The 27,130-nt window shown below is 51.9% G+C and overlaps 2 protein-coding genes across 2 annotated transcripts in view; both read left to right on the top strand.

The window, feature by feature from the left end:
- The first annotated feature begins 209 nt into the window (after nt 1–209).
- JMJD6 (jumonji domain containing 6, arginine demethylase and lysine hydroxylase) lies at nt 210–13,356 on the top strand. The gene is made up of 7 exons (XM_069872873.1): nt 210–441; nt 1,964–2,352; nt 5,105–5,391; nt 6,794–6,929; nt 7,043–7,181; nt 7,815–7,942; nt 9,531–13,356. The coding sequence occupies exons 1-7, from the start codon at nt 313–315 to the stop codon at nt 9,565–9,567; spliced, it is 1,245 nt and encodes a 414-aa protein (XP_069728974.1). The 5' UTR covers nt 210–312; the 3' UTR covers nt 9,568–13,356.
- Nucleotides 13,357–21,555: 8,199 nt separating this feature from the next.
- Nucleotides 21,556–27,130, top strand: part of MXRA7 (matrix remodeling associated 7) — a 32,145-nt gene continuing 26,570 nt past the window's right edge. The window contains 2 exon segments of the mRNA XM_069872877.1: nt 21,556–21,688; nt 21,690–22,083. Coding sequence (XP_069728978.1) covers nt 21,591–21,688; nt 21,690–22,083 — 492 coding nt within the window. The 5' untranslated portion in view covers nt 21,556–21,590.

Raw genomic sequence — 27,130 nt, 5'->3', positions numbered from 1 at the left:
AGGTGCAGCGAGCCAATGGGAACGCGGCGGGAGGGCCTGGCCGGAAGCGGGCCTCGCAGCAGCCACTAAGAGCGCGGCGGGGGCGGAGCCAGGGGGAAATGAGAGGGACGGCAGCCAATGGGAGCGCGGCCGAGCGGAAGTGGGCGGTGCGGCAGCCAATGGGAGCGCGGCGGGGCCGGGCCCGGGCGGCGGCGAGGGGGTGAAATTTCTGGAAGGTGCCGGCGGGGCTCGGGCCGGGGCGAGCGGCGGCGCCGGGGTTGGGGGGTGACTTGTGGGTGACGGCGGGCGGACCCCGCCTCCAGCGCCGCCGCCATGAACCACAAGAGCAAGAAGCGGATCCGCGAGGCGAAGCGCAGCGCCCGGCCCGAGCTGAAGGACTCGCTGGACTGGACCCGCCACAACTACTGCGAGACCTTCCCCCTCAGCCCCGCCGCCTGCAAGGTGAGGAGGGGCCCTGAGGGCACCGGGGGGGCTGGAGGGAGAGAGGGGGCTGAGGAGGCCGCAAGGTGAGACCGAAAATGTCGGCAAATAAACTCTCCAAGGCTCGTTTTGGAGTTTTAGCCAGCCGGTATCCTTTATCAGAGCTGGGCAGCACGAGGCAGCGATCCCCATCCGCCGTGTGCAGCCGAGGAGGAGCTGGACAACGTGTGTTTCACACTTACAGGCACGTGGATAAATTCTAGCCCCAAATATAAGCACATTCGAATATTTTCCAAGGACTAATTTTAATGAATTTCACAGCAGCTCAATCTCTTGCTAATTTGGATCCGGCTCCAGCCCTCTCTGTCCTTGTATTTAAGATGGGGAAACGCTGCAAACGAAGATGATAACAGAACACATCTGTCTAGCACAGATCACACAGCAGAAGACATTATCGTCTCTGAAGAATGAACAGTGTGTGGAAAAAACACTGTTCGAAGGAAAACTTGCTCTTGGAGGGACATTCTGTCTGACTTTCAGAAAATACCATTTAGATGAAACTTAGCTGTGCTTTAACTTAAATCAAAAATATTCCATTTTTTGTAATAATAACTACTTAGACAAGCTATAAAGAGGAATTTCTTCATTGTGAGATTGGTGAGGCACTGGCACAGGTTGCCCAGGGAAGCTGTGGCTGCCCCGTCTCTGGAGGTGTTCAAAGCCAGGTTGGATGGGTCTTGGGCAGCCTGATCCAGTGGGAGGTGTCCCTGCCCATGGCAGGGGGCTTGTAACTAAATGATCTTTAAGGTTCCTTCTAACCAAAACTATTTTGTGATTCTACCTCTTGAAATGTGGGGGGCTGAGGAGAAAGGGAATGGCCCTGGGGGGAACAGGAGGGGCAGTGGGGACTGAGGACACCTGGGGGCACTTCTGACAGGAAGAGGGGAGTCGAGGGAAATGGGGGAGGCTGAGGGGAATGGGGATGAGGAGACACTGAGGGGATTGTGGTATTATGAGAGGAACCGTGGGCTGGGGCAAGTCTGGTGGGAAAGGGTGTTTTCTTGAGGCCGGGGTTGTCTTGGAGCTAGTGGCGCTCCCTGGGGTGCCGGAGCAGGGACCCTGAGGGCGAAGGGTGAGGGTGAGGCCAAGCAGTTTTCCTTCCCCTTGCAGGATGTGGGAGGTCAGAGCCCTGCCATGGGGAGGCACCCTTGGTGCAAGAGCGCCCACGCAGTTCCTAGGTGCCTTTCCTGTTGGCAAAATACAGGAGGGAATGTGTCCCCTGGAAGCACGAGGGTGGCCTCTGCGTGCCAGGAGTCATCTCAGCGGCGAAGAGGGCCAAACGTTTTGGTGGGTGCAAGTAGCTGGGCACGGGAAGTAGGACTGCAGCCTCAGGGAGCTTAAAATAGCATGTGGGCAGCTTGGTGCCCTTGTGATGCACAGAGCAATGTGTCTGTAGAGCTCCTCCACACAGCTCGGACGTCCTGGCTGTATATATATTAATCTGTCCTAACATCTGGTCTGTGTTCCTCTCTTGCTTTCACAGGATAACGTGGAGAGGGCAGATGCACTCCAGTTAACAGTGGAAGAATTTGTTGAGCGCTATGAAAAACCGTACAAGCCTGTAGTCTTGCTGAATGCTCAGGTGGGCTGGTCTGCCCAGGAGAAGTGGACTCTGGAACGGCTAAAACGCAAGTATAGGAACCAGAAGTTCAAATGTGGAGAAGACAACGACGGTTATTCTGTGAAGATGAAGATGAAATACTACATAGAGTATATGGAAACCACGCGCGATGACAGCCCGCTCTACATCTTCGACAGCAGTTACGGGGAGCATCCGAAGCGCAGGAAACTCCTGGAGGACTACAAAGTACCCAAATTCTTCACTGATGATCTCTTTCAGTATGCAGGGGAGAAACGAAGGCCGCCTTACAGGTATAGTGCAGTGACAGCAAGATAAAATGAGGTATTTCCCATCTCGTTAGCTATTTCTAAACAGGTATGATGGTCTTACCTAAAACAAAGTGATATTTTTGTCTGCTCTGCCGAAATGAGTGTACAACTGTAACCCATAGGGAGGGAAGGGCAGATTTGTCTATTACAATTTCTAGTTCTGCCTCCAGTGTTGCTATAAGTTTATGGGGTTTTTCTTTACTTTGCTTATTAGGCTTTAAAAAAGCCTACTCTCTCTCTTGCTGCCTGAGTCTTCTGGCTTTCAAACTCTCAAGTACCTCAGGACTAGCTCCTGGGTTTTGCCTCAGCGCAGCGTGGAATTTTTCTTAATTATGAGTCAGTCCTTTTAAGGTAAAGATCTTAAGCTAGATTAGTGGAGACTTGTTCTTGGTGCCCCTTCAGATGATTTTGAGAGAGAACAATATTTCACATCTATATTGTCTTTTTAACTCATTTTCTTTTGGCCTGGTTGGAAAAGGGTTGAAATGATACTTCATTCCTGAATTCAAATGCAACAGCCTCGTGTTTGGGCTCTTGTACAAAAGTGATTTCTATCTATGTTAACATAATGCTTCGTAGCAGTACAAGCATAAGCTGAAAGCTCTACAGTAATTAAAGACTTTACAGCCACATCGTGATTGTCAGAGAACATCTTGCCCTTTGAGTGTCAGGTGGCTGTGATGTGGGGTTTTGTTGCTTCGTTTTTTATTAATAAAATGGGACAAGTAATGAGTAATGGTACTCTTCTCCTCTCTGCAGTCTTTCATGTGTCTGTAGTCCAGTTATGCTTTTGCAGGAGGAAATATGAAACTGGTTCTATTTAAGATCACCAAAGTAGGTGGTTTTACAGCGTTTTAACAGACCCTTTTTATAATTTGCTTCTAAGAAGAATATGCAGTACTGTGATCAAACGCAAAAGCAGATGGGGTGTAGTCTCTAGCAGAAACTGAATCCACTTACAGAACTGGGAACTATTTATCCAAGTTATAGGTAAATAGATAATCTGATTGTGACTCATTTATATCGATATCTCTTTCCCACACCCTCCCCACCTACAGCCACATGTTCAGCTCCTAACTCATGATCTTGTACTTTGTTCTGGAAGATGTGGGTTTGTTTGAGGCTGTAATTATTTTTTTGAGAGGATGCAAGAGGGCACCCTGGTGCCTCCTGGAGTTAGGGAGTTTGTCCAGGTACAGGAATGGATGGAAGAATATCCAGTAGTTTAAGAGCTTAACTTAAAATCCAGCCATAAGTGATGTTTTCTAATCATATGATGAGGCTGTGAACTGTAAAGTTTGATCCCTGGATTGAGAGGTGTGTGATAGATCTTAAACTGTATAGAACTTAAAGTAAGAACTCGCGCTGTTTGGAGCATTTCTACTGGAGTTGTTCCTTTTTAAAATAAAGGAACGGGGCTATGTTCCCTGTAAATTCAGTACATGGAGGAAGATGCTAGTAGATTAGTGTTGCTAAGTAAGGATTTTAAGGTCTTCCACATGTGTAAATTCAGGTTAAAGTCGGAAAAATTATATTAAGAGGTGCATCTTCCTGCCTATCAGACAGATATTTGTGGTTAATTTCTTCTGACTGCTTAGTAAAAGCTTTGACTGTCCTGCTTGTGGTTTAATTAAATTTCCATAGCTAATATGGATCTAAAGAGTGAACTGAGCATAGAACTGAAACACCTGCTTGTTTATGGCTCCTTTGTGAAGCAGGAAGAGCGCAGCTTGATAACTAAAGTTACAGCCCTGCAGTTGGCTCTAGCAAATGACACTTGGAAACCAGCTTAATTTACAGCCACATTGGAAAGAGGAGATGGAGAGCTTGGTGGCTTTGGGTGTTTTCTGAACCTTTGAACGCCTCTTGCTGGATATCACCAGCCTGTCAGCTACACGATGGCAGGATCTTGTTGTGGTTTAGTTTATTCCCTCTCTACTGCCTGTTAAACAGTTATTGCCATGTTTTTCATCTTGATGTTTGGTATTGAGTTGCCTCGCTTAGACTCCATTATCAGATGTGGTAGATCTTACAGGGAAAGTGAGCAATTGAAGGTGCTGTTGCTGTTAAACATGTAGAGCAGATAAAATTCTCTATAGGGAGAAATCCTTGCAAATGTGGGATGGGAATACACACACCCCATCTGCAATGGTCATCAGAGAACAAGCTCCAACTAGTTACATGTTAGAATGAAAAGCCTGTTGTACATGAACAGAGGCATAGAGGGAAGCCAGGGTTGCATAACTTTGCTCTGTTCCTTGTTTGTATTGCCTTTTGTTTGTTCCTCCTTGTTATGCAGTTCTGGGTCCATTTATGAGTAGAGAATTTTTACAAAAACATAGGGTTAAGAGAATCCCTCTGCACAGTAAGAATCCTAAGGCAGGCTGTTACAACATCATCGCATTCGTAAACCTTGAAATAAGCTTATATTTTCTTGAAAAGCTGTTCATATTTCATAGCTATATTTTGTGTTAGAAAGCTATCTTCACTTTCTTGGCACAGAGTCCCAATTCCAGTCCCAATTCATGTTGTTTTTTAGGTTAGAACCAAGTCATATCTTTTGCTGTAACATGAGCCTAACAATCTCAAGAAGTCAAACTTAAGGAAGTGTAACTGCCTTGATTTCTAACTGCATGTGAACTGTAACAGCTGTAATTTTCAGTCTGATGTGAAGAAAAGAGAAAGTAGCCACGTGCTTGCTGTGTGACTACATATTTTTTTATCTCCCATGCAGATGGTTTGTGATGGGCCCACCTCGTTCTGGAACAGGAATTCACATCGATCCCTTGGGAACGAGCGCGTGGAATGCCTTAGTCCAGGGACATAAGCGTTGGTGCCTGTTCCCTACCAGCACTCCCAGAGAGCTGATCAAAGTGACGCGAGAAGAGGGAGGGAACCAGCAGGATGAGGCTATCACTTGGTTCAATGTCATCTATCCTAGGACGCAGCTCCCCACTTGGCCCCCGGAATTCAAACCCCTGGAAATCCTGCAGAAACCGGGCGAGACAGTCTTTGTGCCAGGTATGTACGAATCTCTCCAGTAAGGAATTTTGAGGGAGAAAAGCATATTTATAACATTTGTGTGTAGTAGAGATGAAGAAAATATTTCAGCTTTCTCGTATTGGCCATTTCTTATGTAAGAAACTAATCTGAGCTGTTTCATAAGGGACATCGTGAGGTGCAATTTGAGACTGTGCAGTTATTTCTTCTGTGCCCTGAACACTCGTGGCCTGTGGCGTGGCGGCCCTGATCTAGGGGAATGTCCCTGCCCATCGCAGGGTGGCTGGAACTAGGTGATCTTGAAGGTTCCTTCCAACCCAAACTATTCTATGATCCTATGATTGCCTGCAGTACAGATGACAGAAGATATGGGACCTTGGTTGCAGCGTTGCAGGAATGTGGTCCTGATCTAAATTGCAGTAATGGGAAACCATCAAGGCATAAAATAGAGGAGTTTGCCTATTAGTAACTTCTTAGACGAAAATGTTCAAGTATATGTACGCTGCAGCAAATTTGTGACTGGGTTTTGCAGCCTGAGTATTCTGATTGAATATGAATTTCCCTTAGTGGTGGGAAAAGAACTATATAAAGGCACTAACGCTTCCCACCCATTTCTCTGTGGTTATGCCTCATCAAAACCTGAGGAAAGGTCTAATAAGGAAACCATTCGCTTCAAGTGGCTGCACTTTCTGTACCTGGTATAACTGGGAGGTGAAGTGGCTAGTAGATAAAGTGAGGGAGTTCAGTGCCGAATTCTGACCTGTAAACCTTGCATCATCCTTGTGCAGCACGGCCCATTCCATCCACGTTGCTTGTCTCTAGCATACAGCAGACTTCATGTTTGAAGAGTGCCTTGTGATTTGCTTGGCACTTATTAGTGACTCCTCGGCGTACCTTCTGTTATGATTGTGTAGCTGTCAGGTTCCATTAAACTGTTTCCTTCATCTTCTTACGAGGTTATAAGTGGGTTGTAGGAACACTGCTGTCTATTTTTATCCTGTGTGGGGAAACAATTTTGCGTCTATTTTTAAATGAAAGGTTACTTTGTAGTCATAAGAACCTTACTAAATGGGCATGGAAAGCGCTCTCCAGCTTAACAGAGGGTCTCTGTGCGGTTCGGGCTATGGCAGCTCTTGCTGTTAAATAATCTGTCAGTAGACAGTGTGTTGCTGTCAAGTCAGATCTTCTGTGCTGCTCATGAGCTGGAAGTTTGGTCAGAGCATTCATCAGCTTTTGTAATGAGAATCCGTAAAGGGAACACTGAAATAAGACTGAGGAAAGACAACGTGGTGGCAAACTCACCTAGGTTTGGGAGATAAGGTCCGGTTTCCACCTGTGCTGTGGGAAAAAAAGTGTGCGCAGCTGTTTTTGAACCTGCTTTCTGCTGTGTAGCCAGAAATTGTCATTGGTGCTGTGTTTGTAGGTGGCTGGTGGCACGTAGTTCTCAATCTTGACACAACTATTGCCATCACGCAAAACTTTGCCAGCTGTACCAACTTCCCTGTGGTGTGGCACAAGACAGTAAGAGGGAGACCCAAATTGTCACGGAAATGGTACAGGTAAGAGATTTATACCTTCTTCTCATATCCTTTATTTAAAACAAAACCCCCAAATACCCATTCACTTGCATGCAGTGTTACTGTTCTAACTCTGGAATTTCAACTGCATTTAGGATCCTAAAGCAGGAACATCCTGACTTGGCAGCCTTGGCTGATTCAGTTGACCTGCAGGAATCTACCGGTATTGCTTCCGACAGTTCTAGCGATTCTTCCAGTTCCTCAAGCTCCAGCTCCTCAGACTCTGATTCAGAGGTAATGTTTTTTGCTACAACAGGTGATCCATATCCTGCAATTATGTTTTTTCCATACCCGATTGTATGTCCTCATCCTAATACTTGTGTCTTATGGAAGAAATGAATAGAAAGCAATTACAAATCCACATGGTGGAGGAGCCTGTGGTCTTAGCAGGTTCTGTTTGCTGAAGACTCCTCGTATGGCTAAATGAATTTGGTTTGTTTGATCTATGTTTATATTGTATATAAATCTGTGGCTGATTTGTAGCCAAGCTGTGCTTGTGTAAAATGGCTGCAAAATAAATGTTATAAAAAGGAGGAGAGGGGACAAGATCCAAACCTGGACTGCCAGGGGTCTTTTTTTAGTACAGAAGTTCTCCACAATACACTGAGTCCCCTTGGAAGCTTAGGTCCTCCTAGGAGCCAAATGAACACAACAATTGTCTTGCCACAAGCCAGGTTAGGCAGTGATGGAATTTAGAATATAGCTGTTCCTGATTTTTAGACAGTTGAGAATTTGCTTCATGAGTCTGATCTAAAATAGCACATTCTTTGGATATTGATTACTTGAGGTAGCTCTTACAGTGAATTCCACAGCACAAACAGCTCACTGGGTTTCTATGAATTCTGATTTCATCTTTTCCTACTTCAGTGTGACTCTGGCTCTGAGACAGAGGGGATGATGCACCGGAGGAAAAAGAGGAGAACATGCAGCATGATGGGTAACGGTGATACAACTTCCCAGGACGACTGCGTGAGCAAAGAGCGCAGCTCTTCCAGGTGACCCGATGGCAACTGTTGTTTTTTTAAAAGGCAGAGCTGGCAGAGTTAAGATAGGGACTTTTGTCAGGGTAGAGGGGTGGAGGGCAAGGGGTCCCTTACAGAATGTAAAGCAATTGGCCAGTGGTGATATCTTCCGTCTGTGGATTATTTTAATTTGTCCAAACTGAAAATTAAGATTCTTGAGGTTTTTTTTAAAGAGGTTTTTTTTACTTTATTAAATAAACAGTTTTATTACCTTTCCTATTTGTCTCTTCTAATAGAGAAAGTTGATTTGTTTTTTGCAATGGGAGAGGTGAGGTATTTTAACTGTGTTCCTCAGGGACACAAACGAATAGTCAACAGTTAAAGATCAGGCAAGGCTTGGGTATCAATGCCTTCTCCAAACAGAAAATCTTCAAAGAGTTGTACAGTTTCTCTTATTGTTGCCTGGATTGCTTTAGTCTGGCCCACTGTTTTATCTGTTAAAGGCAAAATTCATCCTAAATGTCTGGTTTTACCTACTGAAAAAAAAGAAAAAAGAGCAAGTCTCTGGTGAATCTGGGGGCTGGGACATTAATATTGCAGAACCAAGAATGGATATTGCTTAGTATAAAGCTGCTGAGTAAGGCAGTTCCTGGGACTTGCCAGGTTACGAACAGTGAAACACTGGAAATGCAGGAGTAAACTGCAGGAAGGAACTTGGAAATTCTTTGCTAAGGGAAGTGTTTTTCTCATATAGCTTGCGGGTTGCTGAAATGCTGCAGCAAACTCCTTGCATTTTCCAGCGTTAACCAACGCTGCTGCATTTGGGTGCTCTTGTTACTGAGCTGTTGGATACTCCAGGTCTGGCATGAATGCAGGTGCTGTGGTGACTTACTGGGTGCCATGCGATGGTATTTTACCTGAGGAAGTCCAGGTTCCCAGTATTGTGCCTGACTTCCCAGTGTAGGCTACTGCCTAAAGACCTGTTTGCTCCTGTCTGTGTTGCCTTTTATCTTACTGTGATCTATTGCTCTCTTGTCTTCAGGAGTTGCTCATACCTGAATATGATTGAATCACAGGTACAGGGTATCATTAAACAGTTAGAGAACTGTACTGACTGCTTATTTTTGCCTTGGAGGTTTTAATTAGTTTGTTGTGACATTGCCAAATCCCATTTCAGCCACCAGCATGACATCAGACAGTGAGCAGCAAGAGATAACAAACCTTATGGCAGACCCTGGGTTTTCCAAAGCTGTAAAAATGCAGAGCATGTGCAGATCTGTTCTTCTGAAAATCCTACGCATTTTTAAGGTGTTTGCACTTCAAATTTTGAAATTAATACCGTTAATATTAAACCTAGCACATTGCCCTGACCGCTTGCTTTCCAGGTTTCACTGTTCTTCCCTCTTTTTGTTAATTGTTTCAGTCTGTGAGGATGGGTGGCTTTCTGTTCCAGCTGTGGGATGGATTAGTCAATAGAAACAGTTTCAAACGTAAAATCTTGCCTAGCTGGTAGAGTTCTATAGGAAGAATAGGCACACAATTAACCTGCATGCTGCAATCTTATGTCCTGATGTGAGGGCAATGCTGTAGTTGTTGACAGGCAGTTGTACTTTCTTGACAGGATTAGGGAGTCTTGTGGAGGCCGCAGCTACCCCTGAGCGATTACAACACCCGCCTAGAGGCAGCTGCCGATCGAAGCTCCGTTAGCAGCCAGCCAGCTCTGTTCTACCCCCTCCTGCTTCTATTTCTCACAGTCCTTAAGTTTTTTTACTCTTCCTCAACCCAAACATCCGTCTTCATTATGTGCTGTCGAAGGTTGGCTCCTTTATAACGTCCAGGGGAATGCCCCGACTCCAGTTTTGTGCAATGCTTTGTCCCCTCTGCGCCCCAAGTGAGTGCACTAAGAACCCAGCTTTGGGTACGGACATGCCAAGTATTTAATGGTTCCTGTAACTGGCAAGGAAGACGACGGTCAGTTTTTAAAGAACTCTTTTTAAAACCAGCAGGTAAACTTAAAAACCTGCCTTGCTTTGACACTGTCATATGTTTACATGTTGTCCTGTACACTTGAGGAGAGGAACACCAGCCCTTTTGGCCTGTTGGAACGTCTGGCGGATCTCACACCAGTATTTCAGGTGGGGAAGGTGTTATGAATGCTCCAAACACTGAAGCAACTTCAGAGGAGGTGACCACCAACCTTGAAGCATCTTTCGTGGTCTTAGTCTACACGCATGCATCTAAGGTACAACACCTTAACCAGCAACAGCCCGATTACTTTTGTTCTGTGTCTGTATGATAACTGGTGACAAAAATGCACTAGCACCTTGCCATGGGAAGCTCGATGGAGCAGAGGAATCCTGGAGTTTCTTGCACAGCAAAAACCATGGGGAAAAAGTCAGCCTTTGCTAGTAGTTGCAGTCCTTTAGGTGCAGGCGTAATGTGTAGCACTAGGCAGCAACTGACAAACTGACTGTATAACAACAGTTGCTGGGCTTTAAATACCAGGCAGTTACAGGGCCGTGGGCTCGTTAAGCCGGTGCAGTTCACATACCTAAATGGCGTTTTTTGAGTTTATGGGTTCAGATGTTTCTGGAACTTGCGATACCGTTTTTAAAGGGCTGGGAGGGGGACACCTTGTTGTTTAAGCTTCTTAAAAATGCAATGTGTTGCTTAGGTCTGTGTAGTTTCGTTTGTGTTTTGCTGGGTAAAGCACTCATCCCCAAGGGATCTGTTGGAGCCACTGTTTGTTTTAGCAGGGGCTTCTGGTGTTAGTGTCAGCAATGGGTTCTGTGTGCTGCGAGGAAATGATCCTTTGTCTGAGCTGCACAGCAGGGAGCTGGCTGGGTTGGAGTTCTTCCTTGGGTGCTTTTCTGGGATCGTGGAGGTGGGTATTGGATCATTTCAGCTGTTCTTTGGGAGAGGAAACTTTAAAGAGGATATGTTGTGCCTGCAGTGAACACGCAGTGATGCCCAGGCACTGGTATTGAATTGAAAAGCGGATTGGTAGCCTTAACTGTGACTTTCCTATACATATTGCATTTGATGGAACCCAGAATGTTGCTTGTCTGGGTTTCATAATCTTTTGGTTTTTAGCCTTGTCTCTTCCTATTTAAACACTCTTTCCCTTCTGGGAGACAGAGCCATGTCCTGTTGTACAAGGGAATCCTAAGTATGTTTGTCAGGATCTCTGTTTCTGGATCTCCTTTCTGTAGGAGCAGCATGATGGTAGGAAAACAGAGAGGAAAGATTTCCCAATAAGCTCTTTAGCTGTCCAGAGTCTGAATTCCCCCTGATAGCCAGGCACACGTGAGCACGCTGGCTCTGCATACTGCTGCAGATTCTTCCACAAGATTACTTAATTTAAAAAAAAAACAAAACAACAAACTTCTTGAGCTCCTGGCATTTCTGGCCGAGGTTGCCTTTTTTCCTGCCTGGTTGAACAGCCTGGGAGCCCACACAATCTGTACATCATCTCAGAGAGAGTGTGCTATGGCTGCTGCCTTTTGGAAGACTCTGGGGGCCTGGAGAGGCAAAGGCTCAGCTCTGTCACAGTGAGGGGAGCCCCTGGAGAACTGGCTGCTGCCCTGTTTCGTGGCCGGACAGCCAATACGTCAGTCAGATGGCATTGCTTGCAATTGCATCTGGCACGCACGGTTCAGTTTTGCAGTCTTAAGTTCTTACATGTTCATGAAAACCTGATGGCTGCACCAGGAAAGCTGCACCTCCACCACCAGAAGCACAGTGGGAAGATCCAGAGGACAGATTATTCTTCCGTATCAGTGAACTCTTCCATGGTGTGAAATAAAACAGTTCAAGATTCAAGCCTGCGTTCTTTGGAAAGGCTGGGTGTCCAAAATGGGCTGCAGGCATCGTGATACCAGCAATGCTGCACTCGCTTCTCCACACGGCACTTTCTGGTATGAAACAAAGGTGTGTCTGTTTTGGCTACCTGGGAATCTGGACTCCCGGGATCTCTGGTTCTTCCGCTTACAGGCTCTTGCCTCAGCTGAAATGGTGAGCTTGTCTTTGAGGAAAATACCTACCTCGCAGGGGTGTTGTGAGGCTGAAATGTAATTACTGTGTACGATGCTTTGAAGTTGTTCTCCCATAAAAGTGTTCCAGACGTCCTAAGCAACCTGAGACTTCCTAACCTGGTGTTAGCGTTTTGTAGCAGAAAACATTGGGGATGTTGTTCAGCACTCCTGACCACGTGGTGTTCTGCGGAGGCCCTTCCAGAATTGCTGTGTGGTACGGTAATTGTAGCGGCACAAGGCTTTTTGTTTTCACCAGAGTTTAACTGTTGGCATTTCATGGCCCCCTCTGAATAGGAGGTCCTGCTAGATCGGGGGTTTTTAAAAATAGGAATAGATTTAATTATCTCTCATCACGGAGTCAGCTTCACTGGCCTTACAGGAAGAAGGCGAGCTGGTGCTTCTCAGGCCCTCGTTCCAGGCTGGGTGAATGAGGAATGAAGTTCAAAACTGTGCTCCCCTTGTGCCTAGCTCCATGCTTGTGGGAGGCTGACTGGGGAGAGGGGTTTTGTGCTCTCACTTCTCTAGGCTTGTGCTTCTTGGGGCATCCATGTCTCTTGTTCCACCCCCTCTGCTTTTGTGTACTGTAGAGCCTCTAGATGTAGCAGGCTGCTGTGGTCCAGCACCCAAACCCCATGGGCCTCTCATTCCTTTGAGACCCAGAGCAGCAGTGCTGCCTCAGCCTGGTGGTGCTGGGGGATCTGCCCTGTCCCCTCGGGGTGGCCTTAGGGAGCTGCGTGCTGCGTTTGGACTGCAGGCTTCCCAGTTGTACTGTGTGTATCGGTGTCACTGTCCTGCCTGCCTGCTCTGGCGAAAGGAGAAGGGATTTGTGAGCTCTGGCCATTATTTTGGGTGTGGTAACCAATACAGACTTGTCTGCTCTGAGAGTTCAGGAATAAAGGAATAAATACCCGTCAGATCTGTGGATGTGAACAGCAGGCACCCTGGTCTCTGCACCTGTTCCCTGCACAAGTGCTGTGGGAGCAGGTGATGCCGAGGAAGCACTGGCAAACCTTCCTTCCCTTCCCAGCCTGGCTCCACTGGCTCCAGTTTGTCTTCTCAGTTACATTAAGCTCCAAATGCTTAGAAGAAAGACAGCAACCTCTTTTATAATTAACCAATCCCCTTTTCCTCCCTGCCATCGTGGGGCAGGAAGCGAGACTGTTGACTGAATCAACTCCGAAATGCCTGTGTGGGCTGATCGCTATGGGAGGTTTTTGGCATCCCCCTTGCAAAGAGGGGGAAGGAAAGAGCACACTGATCCGTTTGACAGTCACGCTGTCAGCTCCAAGCCCTGCCGCTGCCATTAGCTGCTTTTATCACCCTGTCCAGCAGAGCTGGGTTATTCTTAATTGTCTTGTTTGGATGATTGTGGTTTTGCTTTTTATTTTAAATAAAATCAATTATTTTGCATTATCCTGCTGGCTGGTCCTTTTGGGGGTTTGGGTATCGTGATCTGAAAACCCCGTAAGTTTACGGAGCGCTGCCGTGTGCTGGTGGGCATTTGGGTAATCGCTGTGAGGTGCTTTGGGCACATTCTCTGGCTCTTTCTCACCTGTGATTAGTACGTCTGCACGGTGTTTGGGAAGCTGCTGGGTCTGTGGCAGCTTTGGGGGAAGGTTTATGCCAGTAGCTTTGCTACCAGACTGCAGCGTGTGCTCTGTGCCGTTTTCTGCCCTCCCCAGGCTGTGTTGCAGGAAGACTTGTCTTGTGTTTCTCTTGCTACCTAATATAAGTGAGAAGGGGTTTCATCTTCCAGGCATCGCGTGCTGCTTTCACCTTAGCTTCTGGACAAGACACACAGTGCAGGGTGGCTGTGGACGGGCTGGGCTCCAAGTAGACAACTGAATTTCTGCCCTCTTGCCCGGGGATTCGGGGAAGAGCCATGTCTGAGTGTGCTCTTAGGTGCTTGAAGCTGCCTCTTGCGCATTTGGCTGGGTAGTGGAACAACTGGGAAAGTGGAAAAACTTTTCTTACTGATCTGGTGAAACTAGTGGGTGAATAAGGTGAAGCAGAGTGTGAGACAGCAGCTTGGATCCTTTTGGAGTATGTATTGTAGAATGAAACACCTTGCAGAGTAAAGGGTTTTGTGAACACAGCAAGTTTGCTGGTTTCTGCATAAACCTGTGTCCTTCCTTTCTCAAACACTGATGTAAACACTCCTCTTGATTGTTGTCACCTATAAAACCAATTCTTTTTCTCCTTTCCAGTTGCTCTTCAGCTCTGTCCCTGTGCCCTGCTCACCCCTCTGCTAGCTGTGCCTGGCTCCGTGCAGTCACAACTGGCACACGATCCCCTGCTCTCTGTGTGGACACTCTCAGTGTGTCGGTGCTCGGCATTTAACAAGACCCCCTTCCAGAAAATGGTATGAATTGTGGCTAAAAGCAGTGTAGAGCCATTATAGAAATGATTTTATAACATACCTCCTGCTTTTCATTCCCAAGAGAGGTGGTTTTATGTGCTCCCAGCTTGAAGATGATCCCATTGTTCTGCAGGTAGCGGTAGGTACCTCCTTCAGTGCCTGTGTAGCCTTGCAACCTGGGCTCAATTTATTTTTATTCCTCTGATTTTTGTTCCCTTTTGTGACCGTTACAGCCTTATATCTCATTTCAACATGGAGAATGGCATACTGAATTGTTAAATGGTTACTGAGGAGTCAACAGGACAAGATTACCTGAGTGGGGATGAGGAGGTTGGATTGTCTAGGCTGCATCCTTGCTCCTCTCATCCATTTAGGTGTAAAGGCAAATAATTACAACCATTTCTTTTGTGGCAGTTAGGAAGCAAATCACAAACAGAACAGGGCCGCATTCCTACTTGAGTGTTGGCTGCAGCGTTAAGTAGCTGTGTGGCTTGGGATTGAACTAACATGCTTGCAGAGTCTTATCTTTTTTTCAAGGCCCCTCTGCAGGACAGCACCTCTTCTATTTCTGGGGAGGTGTAAGTCAAGGCAAGCAGAGACGATTGGAAATGTGTGCAAAAGGAAATCATTCCATGTCCCTTCTGGTTTGAGAGCTGGCGGCTCCCACCCATGGGTGACGCCTGTAGCCCCTGCGTGTCCTCTCCTTCAGCAGGACCTGAAACTGAAGAACTGCTGCTGCAGTGAAGGTCTGTGCCGCCTGCCAGAGGAGGAGGAGGAGGGCAGCTGGAGGAGCAGCAGCTGGGCCAGCCGTGCCCCAGCTGTGCAGGCAGGGAGGGCGTCCCAGGGCCACAGGAGATGCTTTTCTGATGCAGCGCTGCCTTGTTTAGGCCCAAGGCTGTGTCTTTTCTCAGCTGCTCTGTTGCAGTTGGGACTCGACTGGCTGCCAGGGTCCCTGAACTTTTGGGTTGCTGTTAGGACTATCAGCTCTATCAGCTCACCTTCACGGGCAAGGCCAATTGTACAGCTGGTTTGAAACCTTGAAGACCATCAACAATGACTTGGAGCCTGACGAGCTCAGAGATTAAACTGTAAAATGAACTTTAACACGATGGAAGAAGAGCTGTACTGGGAGAGACCAGAAGCCTCAGAGGGGTTAGGAATGGGAGCTTAAGCGGAAGGTATGGAGACAAGTAGGATCATTTTGGTAGGATCCTTCCTTTCCATAGAGGCAAGGTGTGGCCATCCCTGTTCTTGTGCTAGCTCAGACCTCTTGGTGAGCCGAACTCATTTAGTCTTGTGCTACTTGTGAACTGAACCAGCTCTCTGAGCAAACCTGCAGCGTCAGAGCCAGGACACGGCCAGGTGGGAAAAAGCAGAGAGCTGGATAGGTTAGTGACCTCCAGGGCAAGGACAGTGACATTCCCTGGGATAGCTTCTGATTTCTGGCATCCATGTGGAAGGGATGTTGCTGTTCTTGACAAGATAAAAATGAGTATTTGTGATGGGGAGCGTGACTGGGACTCGTAGAAGTTATCTGACTTTGGACCAGTTCTAAGCCCAGGCTGTGCTCCAGTTTTATGTGAGGGGAAATGGGTTCTTGGAGGACCTGGGAGCACAGAATCATCTGTCTGGAACTGGCATGGTCTGTGCAAACCAGCAGCTGCTGCTTCACCTGCTGGAAGCCAGCAAGTATCTGCTCCCCTTGCATCACGGGATCTTGCAGACCCGTGCTTGGGTTATGGCTGTGGAGGAGAGAGGGGTCCCGAAACCCAGCTTGCTTCAGCAGACGTTCCCACTTTGGGTGGGAGGGATGTGCCCGTGTGCGCAGAGGACCTGGGAGCAGCTCCTACTGTGGCAGTAAGAACGTGCAACGTGGTAAATCATCTGTTTTGTGCCTACAGAGGCTCTCCTGGCTGTCCCACCCCTGGGCTGCAGAGGGGTGACCGAGCTAAATCCCTCTTGCAGGCAGATCTGCAGCACAGCATTTTCCGCAGCGGGGGATGATTCCCCGAGCAGTTGTCAGCGCAGCTCCCTGAATCCCCCTTTGTTGGCAAAGCTCATCAGCTGCTCCCCAGCCCTGGAGCTGACAGCCCTGTGACAGCAGCTCTGGGCCAGCCGTGTCCCCGCCAGAGCCACTGCAGAGCTGTTCTCCTCCCGGGAGAGGGCACCGTGCTCGTTACCGGGGAGAGGAGGGACAGTACCAGGGGAAACGGTTTTCAGCTGAAAACTGAGCTGAGGGGACAGGGAGATGAGATCTTAGGAAGAAATGTTCTCCTGTGAGAGTGGGGAGGCCCTAGCACAGGTTGTCCAGAAAAGCCGTGGCTGCCCCATCCTTGGAGGGGTTCAAGGCCAGGTTGGATGGGGCTTGGAGCAACCTGGAAGGTGTCCCTGCCCGTGGCAGGGGGGTGGAACTGGATGGGTTTTGAGGTTCCTTCCAACCTGAACCATTCTATGATCCTGCCTTGTGAGTTGGTGGGGGAACAGTACAGATGTCCTCTGTCCCTCCTGGTGGGAGCCTTGCTGCAAGTTTACTCCATCCAGTTGTCTCTGGAGAGCTGTGGAGGGGACAAGAGGCTATCACAGGGACCTGCTGGGGCTGGTTTCTGCCTGGGGATCATCCCCATTGGCTCATATTCTGCAGGAGAGTCTGGCTCTTGCTGCAGATCTGAATGTGGGGAGCTGAGCCCTGTGGCTGATTCTGCCACCTTGTTACTGGATGAAGTTCGCTTGGCTAGAACAGATGTTTGTGTGGGGGTGTCCTTGATGCTCCTGACTGTTGCTTCCAAGACCAGAAGTGTTGGTTTTCAGAGATCTCTGAGCCCTGCAGTTCTCACGACTCCTCTGAGCGCCGCAGGCTCCAGCGGCCCCACAGTGACTAGTTTCAGGGCTGAAGGCAGAAGCTGCCAGTGGTCACCTATGGCTGTAGCTCCTCTTTGGTTCCTCCATCAGTGATCTCAATCTCAGAAGAAGCCATGAGGGGCAGTGCCCCTTACTTTAATGTGGTGATAAATCGTGCTTGGGAGGGTATTCGCTGGAGTGCTCCAGGGGGTCAACGTGAGCCGTGCGCTGCTGTGTTCCTGGGCAGGCAAACTCCCTCTGACAGGCTTCCAGCCACGAGCCACGGAGAGTGCACGGTGCCAGGGAAAGAGGGCAGGAGATGCCTGGATATCAACAAGTGAGGGCTCTCTGACAGCTGCAAATGCGTGCATCAGTGTGCAAGGCAAAACCACCCCAAGTCACCCTACTAGCAGGCCACTCCGGGTAGTCTCACCCCAAATTCTTCTTTGTCCCCAAAGCTGATAGTCTGTGTGGGCACAGGAGCAAAGACCCCATGCCATGAGTTTCCCACCCTGCTTCTGTCTCCAGCTGTGAGCAATTTCCAGGCTCCAAAAGCAAGTGTTGCCTTGGATTCGAGACGATGCTCTCATGGCTACTGCAGGCAGTCAGCTCAGCGCTGAGGCTACTCAAAAAGAGAAGAACTACAAACCGAGCTGATATTAACTTCTGATTCCCAAACTGCCTCCCTAAACACACAGCGATGTATCCCATCCCCCAGGCTGTGCCAGGCTCTAATCCACGATCACCTTGTCCATAAGCCCTGCGGCCGAGGCTCTTTGCTCCTCCAAACCCCCATTGCTGCTTGAAAGAGACTTACAGTCTCACTGTGCTCCAGATCATTTTATACCCCCTTTTACTGGCCTGGTGGAGCAGCCTTGCCTGTCATGGACCTCGTGCTCTTCCGCTGCTTCCATCTAGTGAGTCAAACTTTGGGAAGTCAATAGCTTCACCAAGCAAAAGAATGGATTCAGACAGGAAAGGAGGATATGGGACCAAATATACACCAACAAAGATGCTGAAGCAGACAGCGCTGTGATGCCACCATCTCCAGCTCAGGTCTAGAGCAGCTTTGATGATCAGGGCCCAAGAAATGGGAAGCTGTGCAGGAGAGGGGAAGGTAAGCACTGTGGTTGGTTGTTACTAAGAATACCATTATCCATATGCTAACGATCGCCTGCCTGATAGGATTACCAATAAAGACAAACCGCACTGAGGATCATGGCTTCATTTCCTTCCTTCCAGCCCGGGGGATTTAATCCCGTCTTTGTTCGTGTTTTGGTTTTAGCCAGTCCATAAAAATCTCTGCTCTCAGAGATATTTCCAAAGCCTTTTCCCTGGAGGAAACTTCGGGGACGGATTCCCACGTCTGCCCCCGTGTCTGCAGCTGGAAGATTGCTCCGTGCTGGTTTTACCCTGGCAGGAATAGCTTAGGCCTTCTAATTTCAGCCCGCTTTGTGAAAGGTTGGCTAATCCTCCCAGCAGTCTCAAGAGGCAGGAAATCCTTGGTGGCAGCGTCTGGAAGGGCCTGACAACCCCTTGGCCCGTCTCCTTGCTGGCTCAGGATGGCTTCGGGGCACACCTTGGTTTTTGATCCTCCTGTTTGTGTGTTCAGAGGGGTGGGAGGCTCTCGCAGCCTGGCTGCATCAGCACCCACGCGCCTGAGGGGTGTGACAGCAGTTTATGGCACAAACATGCCACCAATATTGCCCACAGTTGCTGGGGAAGGTGGAGCGACGCTCAGAAGCTTGGCATAGGTGTGCTGCCAGGTGCTCCTCGCGGAGCAGAGTCAGGATACCCTTCCCTGGCCTCTCTAGCTCCTCCATTACCCAGCTGAGGGCAACCAAGGTGCACTCGTTAAGCCCTTCATGGAGCCCAGTGACACCCGGCCTGTGCAGGCCTCGCTTCAGTGCTCAGCTCACCCACCTGTGGGTGCCTGTGTGTCCACTGTGAGCGCAGAACCACAGGCTGGTTTGGGTTGGAAGGGACCTCAAAGCCCATCCAGTTCCACCCCTGCCATGGGCAGGGACACCTCCCACTGGATCAGGGACTCCAAGCCCCATCCAACCTGGCCTTGAACACCTCCAGGGATGGGGCAGCCACCCCTGCTCTGGGCAACCTGGGCCAGGGCTTCCCCACCCTCACAGGAAAACATTTCTCCCTAAGATCTCATCCCAATCTCTCCTCTTTCTGCTGAAAACCATTCCCCTCATCCTCTCCCTGCTCAAGAGCCCCTCCCCAGCTCTCCTGGAGCCCCTATCAGCCCTGGAAGCTGCTCCAAAGTCTCCCCAGAGCCTTCTCTTCTCCAGGCTGAACAACCCCAGCTCTCTCAGCCTGTCCTAACTGGGGATCATCTTTGTGGCCCTCAGGCTCTGAGACCTTCCCAAATCAATCGGTTAGGAATGACGCAGGTGCCTGTGCCACAGGGGCTGGGGATGATTTTTTGGGTGCAGAACAATATTTAGTGAAAGATGCACTTTGAATGCTGAGTTCAGTTTTGGGCCCCTCACTACAAGAAAGGCATTGAGGGGCTGGAGCGAATCCAGAGGAGGGAATGGAGCTGGGGAAGGGTCTGGAGAGCAAACCCTATGAGAGGCAGCTGAGGGGCCTGTGGGTGTTGGTTGACAGCGACTGAACATGAGCCAGCAGTGGCCCAGGTGGCCAAGAAGGCCAAGGGCATCTTGGCTTGGATCAGAAACAGCGTGACCAGAAGGTCCAGGGAGGTTCTTCTCCCTCTGGACTCAGCACTGGTGAGACCGCTCCTCGAATCCTGTGTTCAGGTCTGGGCCCCTCACCACAAGAAGGATGTTGAGGCTCTGGAGCGAGTCCAGAGAAGAGCAACGAAGCTGGTGAAGGGGCTGGAGAACAGGCCTTATGAGGAACGGCTGAGAGAGCTGGGGGTGTTTAGCCTGGAGAAGAGGAGGCTGAGGGGAGACCTCACTGCTCTCTCCAACTACCTGAGAGGAGGTTGTGGAGAGGAGGGAGCTGGGCTCTTCTCCCAAGGGACAGGGGCAGGACAAGGGACAACGGCCTCAAGCTCCACCAGGGGAGGTTCAGGCTGGACACTAGGAAAAATATTACAGGGAAAGGGTCATTGGGCACTGGAACAGGCTGCCCAACAGGGTGGAGTTGAGTCACCTTCCCTGGAGGTGTTTAAGGGACAGGTGGATGAGGTGCTGAGGGATATGGTTTAGTGACTGATGGGAATGGTTGGACTTGATGATCCAGTGGGTCCTTTCGAACCTGGTGATTCTATGATTCTATGACCTGGGGTGGTTTAGCCTGGAGAAAAGGAAGCTGAGGGGAGACCTTATCACTGCCTACAACTGCCTGAAGGGAGGTTGTAACAGAATGGGTGCTGAGTTCTTCTCCCAGATGGAAGGACGAGAGGGAACAGACTCATGTTGCACCAGGGCAGGTTCAGATTGAACAATAGAAAATAATTTCTTCGTTGAAAGGGTTCTCGATGGTTTAGAGGCAGAGAAGAACGGTTGGACTCGATGATCCAAGAGATGTTTTCCAACCTGGTGATTCTGTGATTCAAACCCTGGCAGGGGCTGCCCAGGGAGGTGGATGAGTCCCCATCCCTGGAGGGGTTTGAAAGACGGACAAAGCGCTTAGGGATGTGCTTGAGCATTCGCTGGGTACAGTTGGGCTTGATGTTTCCCAAGGTCTTCTCCCACCCAGCGATTCTGCAGCTCTTTGGGTACAGGGCAGCGTTTATTGCCAGCCGGAGCCCCCAGGGGAGGGCTGCCCCACATCCCTGAGAGCTGGGGGCGCCGGGGGGGAGAAAGGGGAGCAGGGGAGGAGAAAGGGGTGCAGGGAGGGAGAAGGGGGGGAGAAGGGGGAGCCGAGGGGACACAGGAGAGCGGGGGCGGGGGGGTAGAATGGAGAGCAGGGGGAGCCTGGGGGGAGAACGGGGAGCAGAGGGGGAGCAGGGGAGGAGAAGAGGGGGAGAAGAGGGGGAGAAGAGGGGAGCCGAGGGGGAGCAAGGGGGGAGCGGGAGGGGGAAGAGGGAGCCAGGAGGGAGCAAGTGGGGGAGAAGAGGGGAGCAGGGGAGGAGAAGGGGGGGAGCAGGAGGTGAGCAGAGGGGGAGCAAGGAGGGAGCAGGGGGGAGAAGGGGGGAGCCGAGGGAGAACCGGGGGGGGGGGAGCAGAGGGGGGAGAAGGGGAGGAGCCGGGGTGAACAGGGGGAGCAGGGGGGGAGAAGCGGGGGAGAAGGGGGAGCAGGGGGGGAGCCGGGGGGAGCAAGGGGAGAGCCAGGGGGAACAGGAGGAGCAGGGGGGAGAAGGGGGGGGGGGAAGCAGAGGGGAGCCGGGGGAGCAGAGGGGGAGCCGGGGGGGGAGCCGGGGGCGGGGGGCAGGGCTCGGGGGGCAGGGCTCGGGCCGGTGACGCCGGGTAAGGGCAGCCGCGATCCGGCCCAGCCCCGGGCAGCCGCGCAGCCGGGCGGCAGCATGGACCTGGCGCTGGACTCGAGCGTGGTCTTCGCGCTGCTCTTCACCTTCCTCGCCCTCTTCCTCGCCTCCATCTTCATCAGGCGGCGGGGCGGCGGCCCCGGGGGCGGCGGCGGCGGCGCGCGGGGACGAGGGGAACCGGCTGCCGGAGGGCGAAGGGAACCGGCTGCCCGTGGAGGAGGTCGGGGCGGGCGAGGAAGCGAAGGAGGCGGCTGCAGAGCAGCGAGAGGAGGCGGCGGAGCCGAGCCCCGCCGCCCCGAGCATCCCTTCGGCCGCCCCGAGCATCCCCTCGGAATCGAGCATCCCCTCGGCCACTCCAAGCATCCCCTCGGAATCGAGCATCCCTTCGGCTGCTCCGAGCATCCCTTCGGCATCAAGCAACGCCCCGGCCGCCCCGAGCATCCCCCCGGCCGCCCCGAGCATCCCCTCGGCATCCAGCGTCCCTTCGGCTGCCCCGAGCATCCCTGCGCCAAAGGAGGATGCGGAGAGCAAGGTGAGGCCGGCGACGCCCCCCCCGGGTCCCCGCAGCCGCGGTCCCCCCGCAGGGTCCCCTCCCGGCCGGCTCCATCCCCCCGCAGGGGCTGGGGCAGGGGTCTGCGCCGCAGCGAGGGGGGCACCTGGACAGAGCCCAGGTTTGCCCTTTTGGGGGGACAGAGGAGGCTCTGGTCAAAGCCAGAGTTTGCCCTTTTACAGGGGACAAGGGGTGTCCCAGCCAGAGCCCGGGTTTGCCCTTGGATGGGGGCAAGAGTGGTCCTGACCGGAGCCCAGGTTTGTCCTTCTTGGGGGACAAGGGAGGGCTTGGCCAAAGCCCGGGTTTGCCCTCGGTGGGGACAAGCTCGTTGTCCTTGAGTGCGGCAGTGGGGGGTTCAGCCTCCTTTCCACCCACGGATTACTCTTAAAAATAATCAAGATTGGGAAGATTTAAGAGAAGACAAGTGTTTGTATGACTCTCTCCTGTGTGCACACCCAGCCCCTAGGAGTCTTCTTTTCCCAAGAGCTAATCCAGGTGCTGGGGGAGTGATTCTTTATTCTTTTCATCTGCATCCTCCTTCTGTGGGTTGCTGCAAACTGTCCCCTTGCCAGCGTGGGGTTCTCTCACACTGTCCCCAGCCCGGTGTCCTTGCCTGCCCCGGGGGAAGGGGCTGGTGTCCCTCTCCCTCCGAACCCCAGCAGGACACTGGCTCGAAGGTCTGACCCCTGACTGAACTGGGGCAGCGATGCCTATAAATGCCTGATAAATCCTCCTCCAGCACCGGATCTTGTTTAAAAATAAAAGGCCGACCCAGCATCCATGGAAAAAGCTTGCTCTGCTCTTGCCTGGCTCACGTGGGACTGGGTGACAATCCGAGGTTCTGCCCTCGTGGTGTTGGTGGCTTTTTCCCGGGGCAGCCCCTTATCTCGATGCAGGGAATCGGGTATTGGGGTGGCTCGGAAATCCAGGAGCGATGCGTCGTCCGTGAGCCAGCGGCGTGGTTCTGCTGGGGAGCGCAGGCCTGTGGGCCAGGCGCCTGCTGGCTATTATTAGCAGGATTTGTAATCCTCAGCGACTGTCTCCAGGCTGTGGGGCAGCGCCCAGACAGCCCTCGCCTAGGAAAGCATCTCCACTGACTCACTGGACGGCCCTGGGTGAGTCCCAGGGGATGCTCTGCATCGCCCAGGGAGAGCCTGGAGCTGCTTTCAGAGCTGGAATGTGGATCTGCCTCCCCCTGCTCCTCCTTACCTCCCCTTGTTGTTTATGAACCTCAGAGCTCACTCTCTCCCCTTCCTGGCACCCCTTGGCAAAGGTTTGGCTCTCAAATGCCCCCCTCCCTCGTCCTGCGTCCTTGAAGCCACATCTGTCCCTCTGTCATGTGATTTATTGGTGCCTTATCAAGCTGGAGAGCCCCTGGGCCATCCTTGGCCTGCTGGGTCCCGACTGGGCTAGCTCAGCACCAAAGCTGGAGCTGCTGCAGGGCCTGGGGCGCTCCTGTGGTCTCTGAGGTGCAGCACCCTGCTGGGACAGGTGGATGTAGCCCGTGCTGCCAGAGCTTACCAGTTCTTCTGCTGTCTGGCTGGCTTGACTCTTAGGAATGTTTTTCCTCCTCTCCAGCTGCTCTTCAGTCCCCATTTCTTTGAACAGGCAGTGCTGCAATGTTTGTTGCCTTCAGAAATGGGCTCACCTCCTTTATCCTCACTCAAGGCACAGGGAGTTGTGTTCTCCAGAAGGCTGGCTGGGCTCCAGGGGCCGGGGAGCAGCAGAGCAGAGGGGACACCAGAGCTGAGGAGGGCTTTGTCCAGTTTTTCCTCCTGGGAAATGGTTTACTGCACCATAGGAGCAAAGCAGGGCAAGTTGCCCCGGACCTGAGCAGCATCTCTTTGGAAAACAGGGACCAGGTGGTGGCTGCGGGGTGGGGGGTGATGGGGAGCAGCGGGAAGGGGGAAGGATGCTTCCCACTGCTGAGTAAGTGTTGGGGAGCGCTGGCCTGCATGTGATCTCGCAGCTGCCAGGGCGGCTCAGAGCAGGCTGCCTGCCTGGGGCTGGCGGTCCCACGGCGCTGGGTGGCACGGCGGAGGGACGACGTGTCGTTCCAGCAAGCTCTGCACACGTGTGAGCGGGGAGCAGTGCCCGGGCTGCTGAGCCGGGTGCTGATCCTGCAGGCAGAGTGGGAGAGGCTGTCCACAGCTCTGCAGTCTCCCCCAGGTCTGTAAATATCCCCAAAGCTGCTTCCTCCTCCTCTTCCTCCAGCGCTGCTTAGGCCAAAGCCAGGCTGATCATAGAATTGTAGAATCATAGAACCGTAGAATCATAGAACCATAGAATCACCAGGTTGGAAAGGACCTACAGGATCATCAAGTCCAACCATCCCCATCAGTCACTAAACCATGTCCCTCAGCACCTCATCCACCCATCCCTTAAACCCCTCCAGGGAAGGTGACTCAACCCCCTCCCTGGGCAGCCTGTTCCAGTGCCCAATGACCCTTTCTGTGAAAAATTTTTTCCTAATGTCCAGCCTGAACCTCCCCTGGCAGAGCTTGAGGCCATTCCCTCTCATCCTGTCCCCTGTCACTTGGGAGAAGAGCCCAGCTCCCTCCTCTCCACAACCTCCTCTCAGGTAGTTGGAGAGAGCAATGAGGTCTCCCCTCAGCCTCCTCTTCTCCAGGCTAAACACCCCCAGCTCTCTCAGCCGTTCCTCATAAGGCCTGTTCTCCAGCCCCTTCACCAGCTTTGTTGCTCTTCTCTGGACTCGCTCCAGAGCCTCAACATCCTTCTTGTGGTGAGGGGCCCAGAACTGAACACAGGATTCGAGGAGCGGTCTCCCCAGTGCTGAGTCCAGAGGGAGAATAACCTCCCTGGACCTTCTGGCCACGCCGTTTCTGATCCAAGCCAAGATGCCCTTGGCCACCTGGGCCACTGCTGGCTCATGTTCAGTCACTGTCAACCAGGTGTTGCAGGCAGGGGTGAGACTGGCCCTGGGCAGAGCAGCAGGGGCTTTGCAGGTGGCTGCTGGTGGAAACGTGCTCTATCAAGCCCATCTTGGCTCGGCTGAAGGCTGCAGTCCCCTGATGTGACTCAGCAGACGAGGCTCCCAGACGCTGTCCGCTCGCTGCAATGTCGGGGCTGCTGCAGGCTCGGGGCTCCTTGGTACATCAGCAAGCGAAGGGCTGTGCTTGGCACTCAGAGAGCTCACTTGATTTCCCCCCCCCCGGCCTTTTGCTCAGCACGTACTGCGCCAGGTGGGTCTGGATTCTCTGCAGCCATTAACCACTCGACCAAAATGCTGATGGATGAACTCGTGTGGGGAGACCAGCCTTGGCGTGTTTAATGGCTGGAGCCGTGCACCCCGCTGCCTTCATCCCTCCTGCTTCTGCAAACCAGGAGCTGCTGAGCACCCTGCGCTGGGGCAGCCGTGGGGCTCAGCACCCCTATTGCGAGGGCAGCTGCGATGTGAGACGGGCTGGTAAATCAGTGTGAGTCGAGGCTTCCCCAAATCCCTCTCTGGGAGGAATGGAAGGTTGTGGCGTCGTGCCTATGGCTGTGAAAGGCAGCAGTGCAGCACAGGGAAAGGAGCTCAGGAGTCTTTGTTTCCATTAACTGCTGGTAGTGGTTCCTCTCGTCTCTGCTGGCTCCCATCACTGAAAAAAAAGTTAATTAGTGTGTCGCTGTCTGCTCTCATCCCCGTCCCCAGCTTGTTAACGGATGAGGCGGTGCTGTCAAAGCGATCCCCTAATGAAAAGCTCTTGGGTGAGAACCGTGGTGTCACTGGGGCTGCCGAGTCTTGTTCTTGCAAGAAACGGTCGGAAAACTTCAATTCCCTGATGGGTATTTGTGCTGTGGAAATGGCAGATGGCAGGGATGGGGCAGGGTTTGCAGTGGTGGCCCAGAGCTGGGGTGCTGTCCTGGCCAGGATGCTCGGGAGATGGGGAGGGCGAGCGGGCAGTGCCGGGGGCTCTGCCAGCCACAGCAGCCTGGCTGGTTTGCCACCATAGCCGGTGGCTTCAAAGAGAGCAGGTCAAGTGGGTGAAAGTGAGGAGAGAGGGGATGGCTCTGGATGCAAGGAGTGAGCTCGCCCCTGGAGGTACCCGGCTCGTCCTGGCCAGGGCACGTCATGCCCACCCTGTGGGCTCAGGCAGTGTGCTGTGCTGTCACCCACAGCAAAGGCACCAAGAGGATGTCACCTGCCTCTCCTACAAAGCTCCTGGCGGCTTTCCCCTCTGCCCCCACCCCAATCTGTACCTTCTCAGGGCTCCCAGCACCCCTGGACACAGGTGACAGAAGCACAAACCACCCAGCACCCAGCAGGGACACTCTTTAAATTAAAAAAGTCAGCATCTCCCCCTCTAAAACCTCCTGTCTGCCTTCCCTGTGCCTGAGGGGAGAGGGTGTCTAATTAGTCTGGCTTTAATTTGCAGTTGTGCAGGCTGCCGCTGTGCTGCCACAGGGCTGGGGCAGGAGCTCTGAAGAGGTGGGGAGGGATGCAGTGATGGGCAGGAGCTCTGACAAGGTGGGGAGGGATGCAGTGATGGGGCAGGAGCTCTGACAAGGTGGGGAGGGATGCAGCGATGGGGCAGGAGCTCTGACAAGGTGGGGAGGGATGCAGTGATGGGGCAGGAGCTCTGACAAGGTGGGGAGGGATGCAGTGATGGGGCAGGAGCTCTGACGAGGTGGGGAGGGATGCAGCGATGGGGCAGGAGCTCTGACAAGGTGGGGAGGGGTGCAGTGATGTGCTACCCCTCTGTGCAGCCTCAGCAGCAGCACAGGCCCTGCCAAAGGGATGTGGGGCTCTCCTGCTGGACCCATTACTGCTTGGATGTGCCCTGTCTCTTCCCGGGTGCAATAATGAATGCATCATCTCTTGCGGTGTCTGCAAAGTGGGAAGCGAGGCGAGATGTGTGTCCCCCAGCCCCAGGGAGCCTGTGCTCATGTTGTGTCCTCGTCTCCATCCCAGTGACAGGGCTGGAACACAAGGCTTGTGTGCAGGAACACAGTGTGGGGGCACAGCTGTGTCGGGGCTTTTCGTTGCATCCCCTCCAGAGGGTGGTCAGACTGCTGCTCAGACTCT

The sequence above is a fragment of the Phaenicophaeus curvirostris genome, chromosome 19 (assembly GCF_032191515.1).
Source record: "Phaenicophaeus curvirostris isolate KB17595 chromosome 19, BPBGC_Pcur_1.0, whole genome shotgun sequence".
Classification (NCBI taxonomy): Eukaryota; Metazoa; Chordata; class Aves; order Cuculiformes; family Cuculidae; genus Phaenicophaeus; species Phaenicophaeus curvirostris.
This window is presented reverse-complemented; position numbering and strand designations above follow the sequence as displayed.

Coding starts and splice junctions, on each gene's coding strand:
- JMJD6 (XM_069872873.1), top strand. CDS start 313: ATGAACCACAAGAGCAAGAAGCGGATCCGCGAGGCGAAGCGCAGCGCC. Junction 6,930..7,042: donor TTGTCACGGAAATGGTACAG/GTAAGAGATTTA, acceptor AACTGCATTTAG/GATCCTAAAGCAGGAACATC. Junction 7,943..9,530: donor AAAGAGCGCAGCTCTTCCAG/GTGACCCGATGG, acceptor CTTTCTTGACAG/GATTAGGGAGTCTTGTGGAG.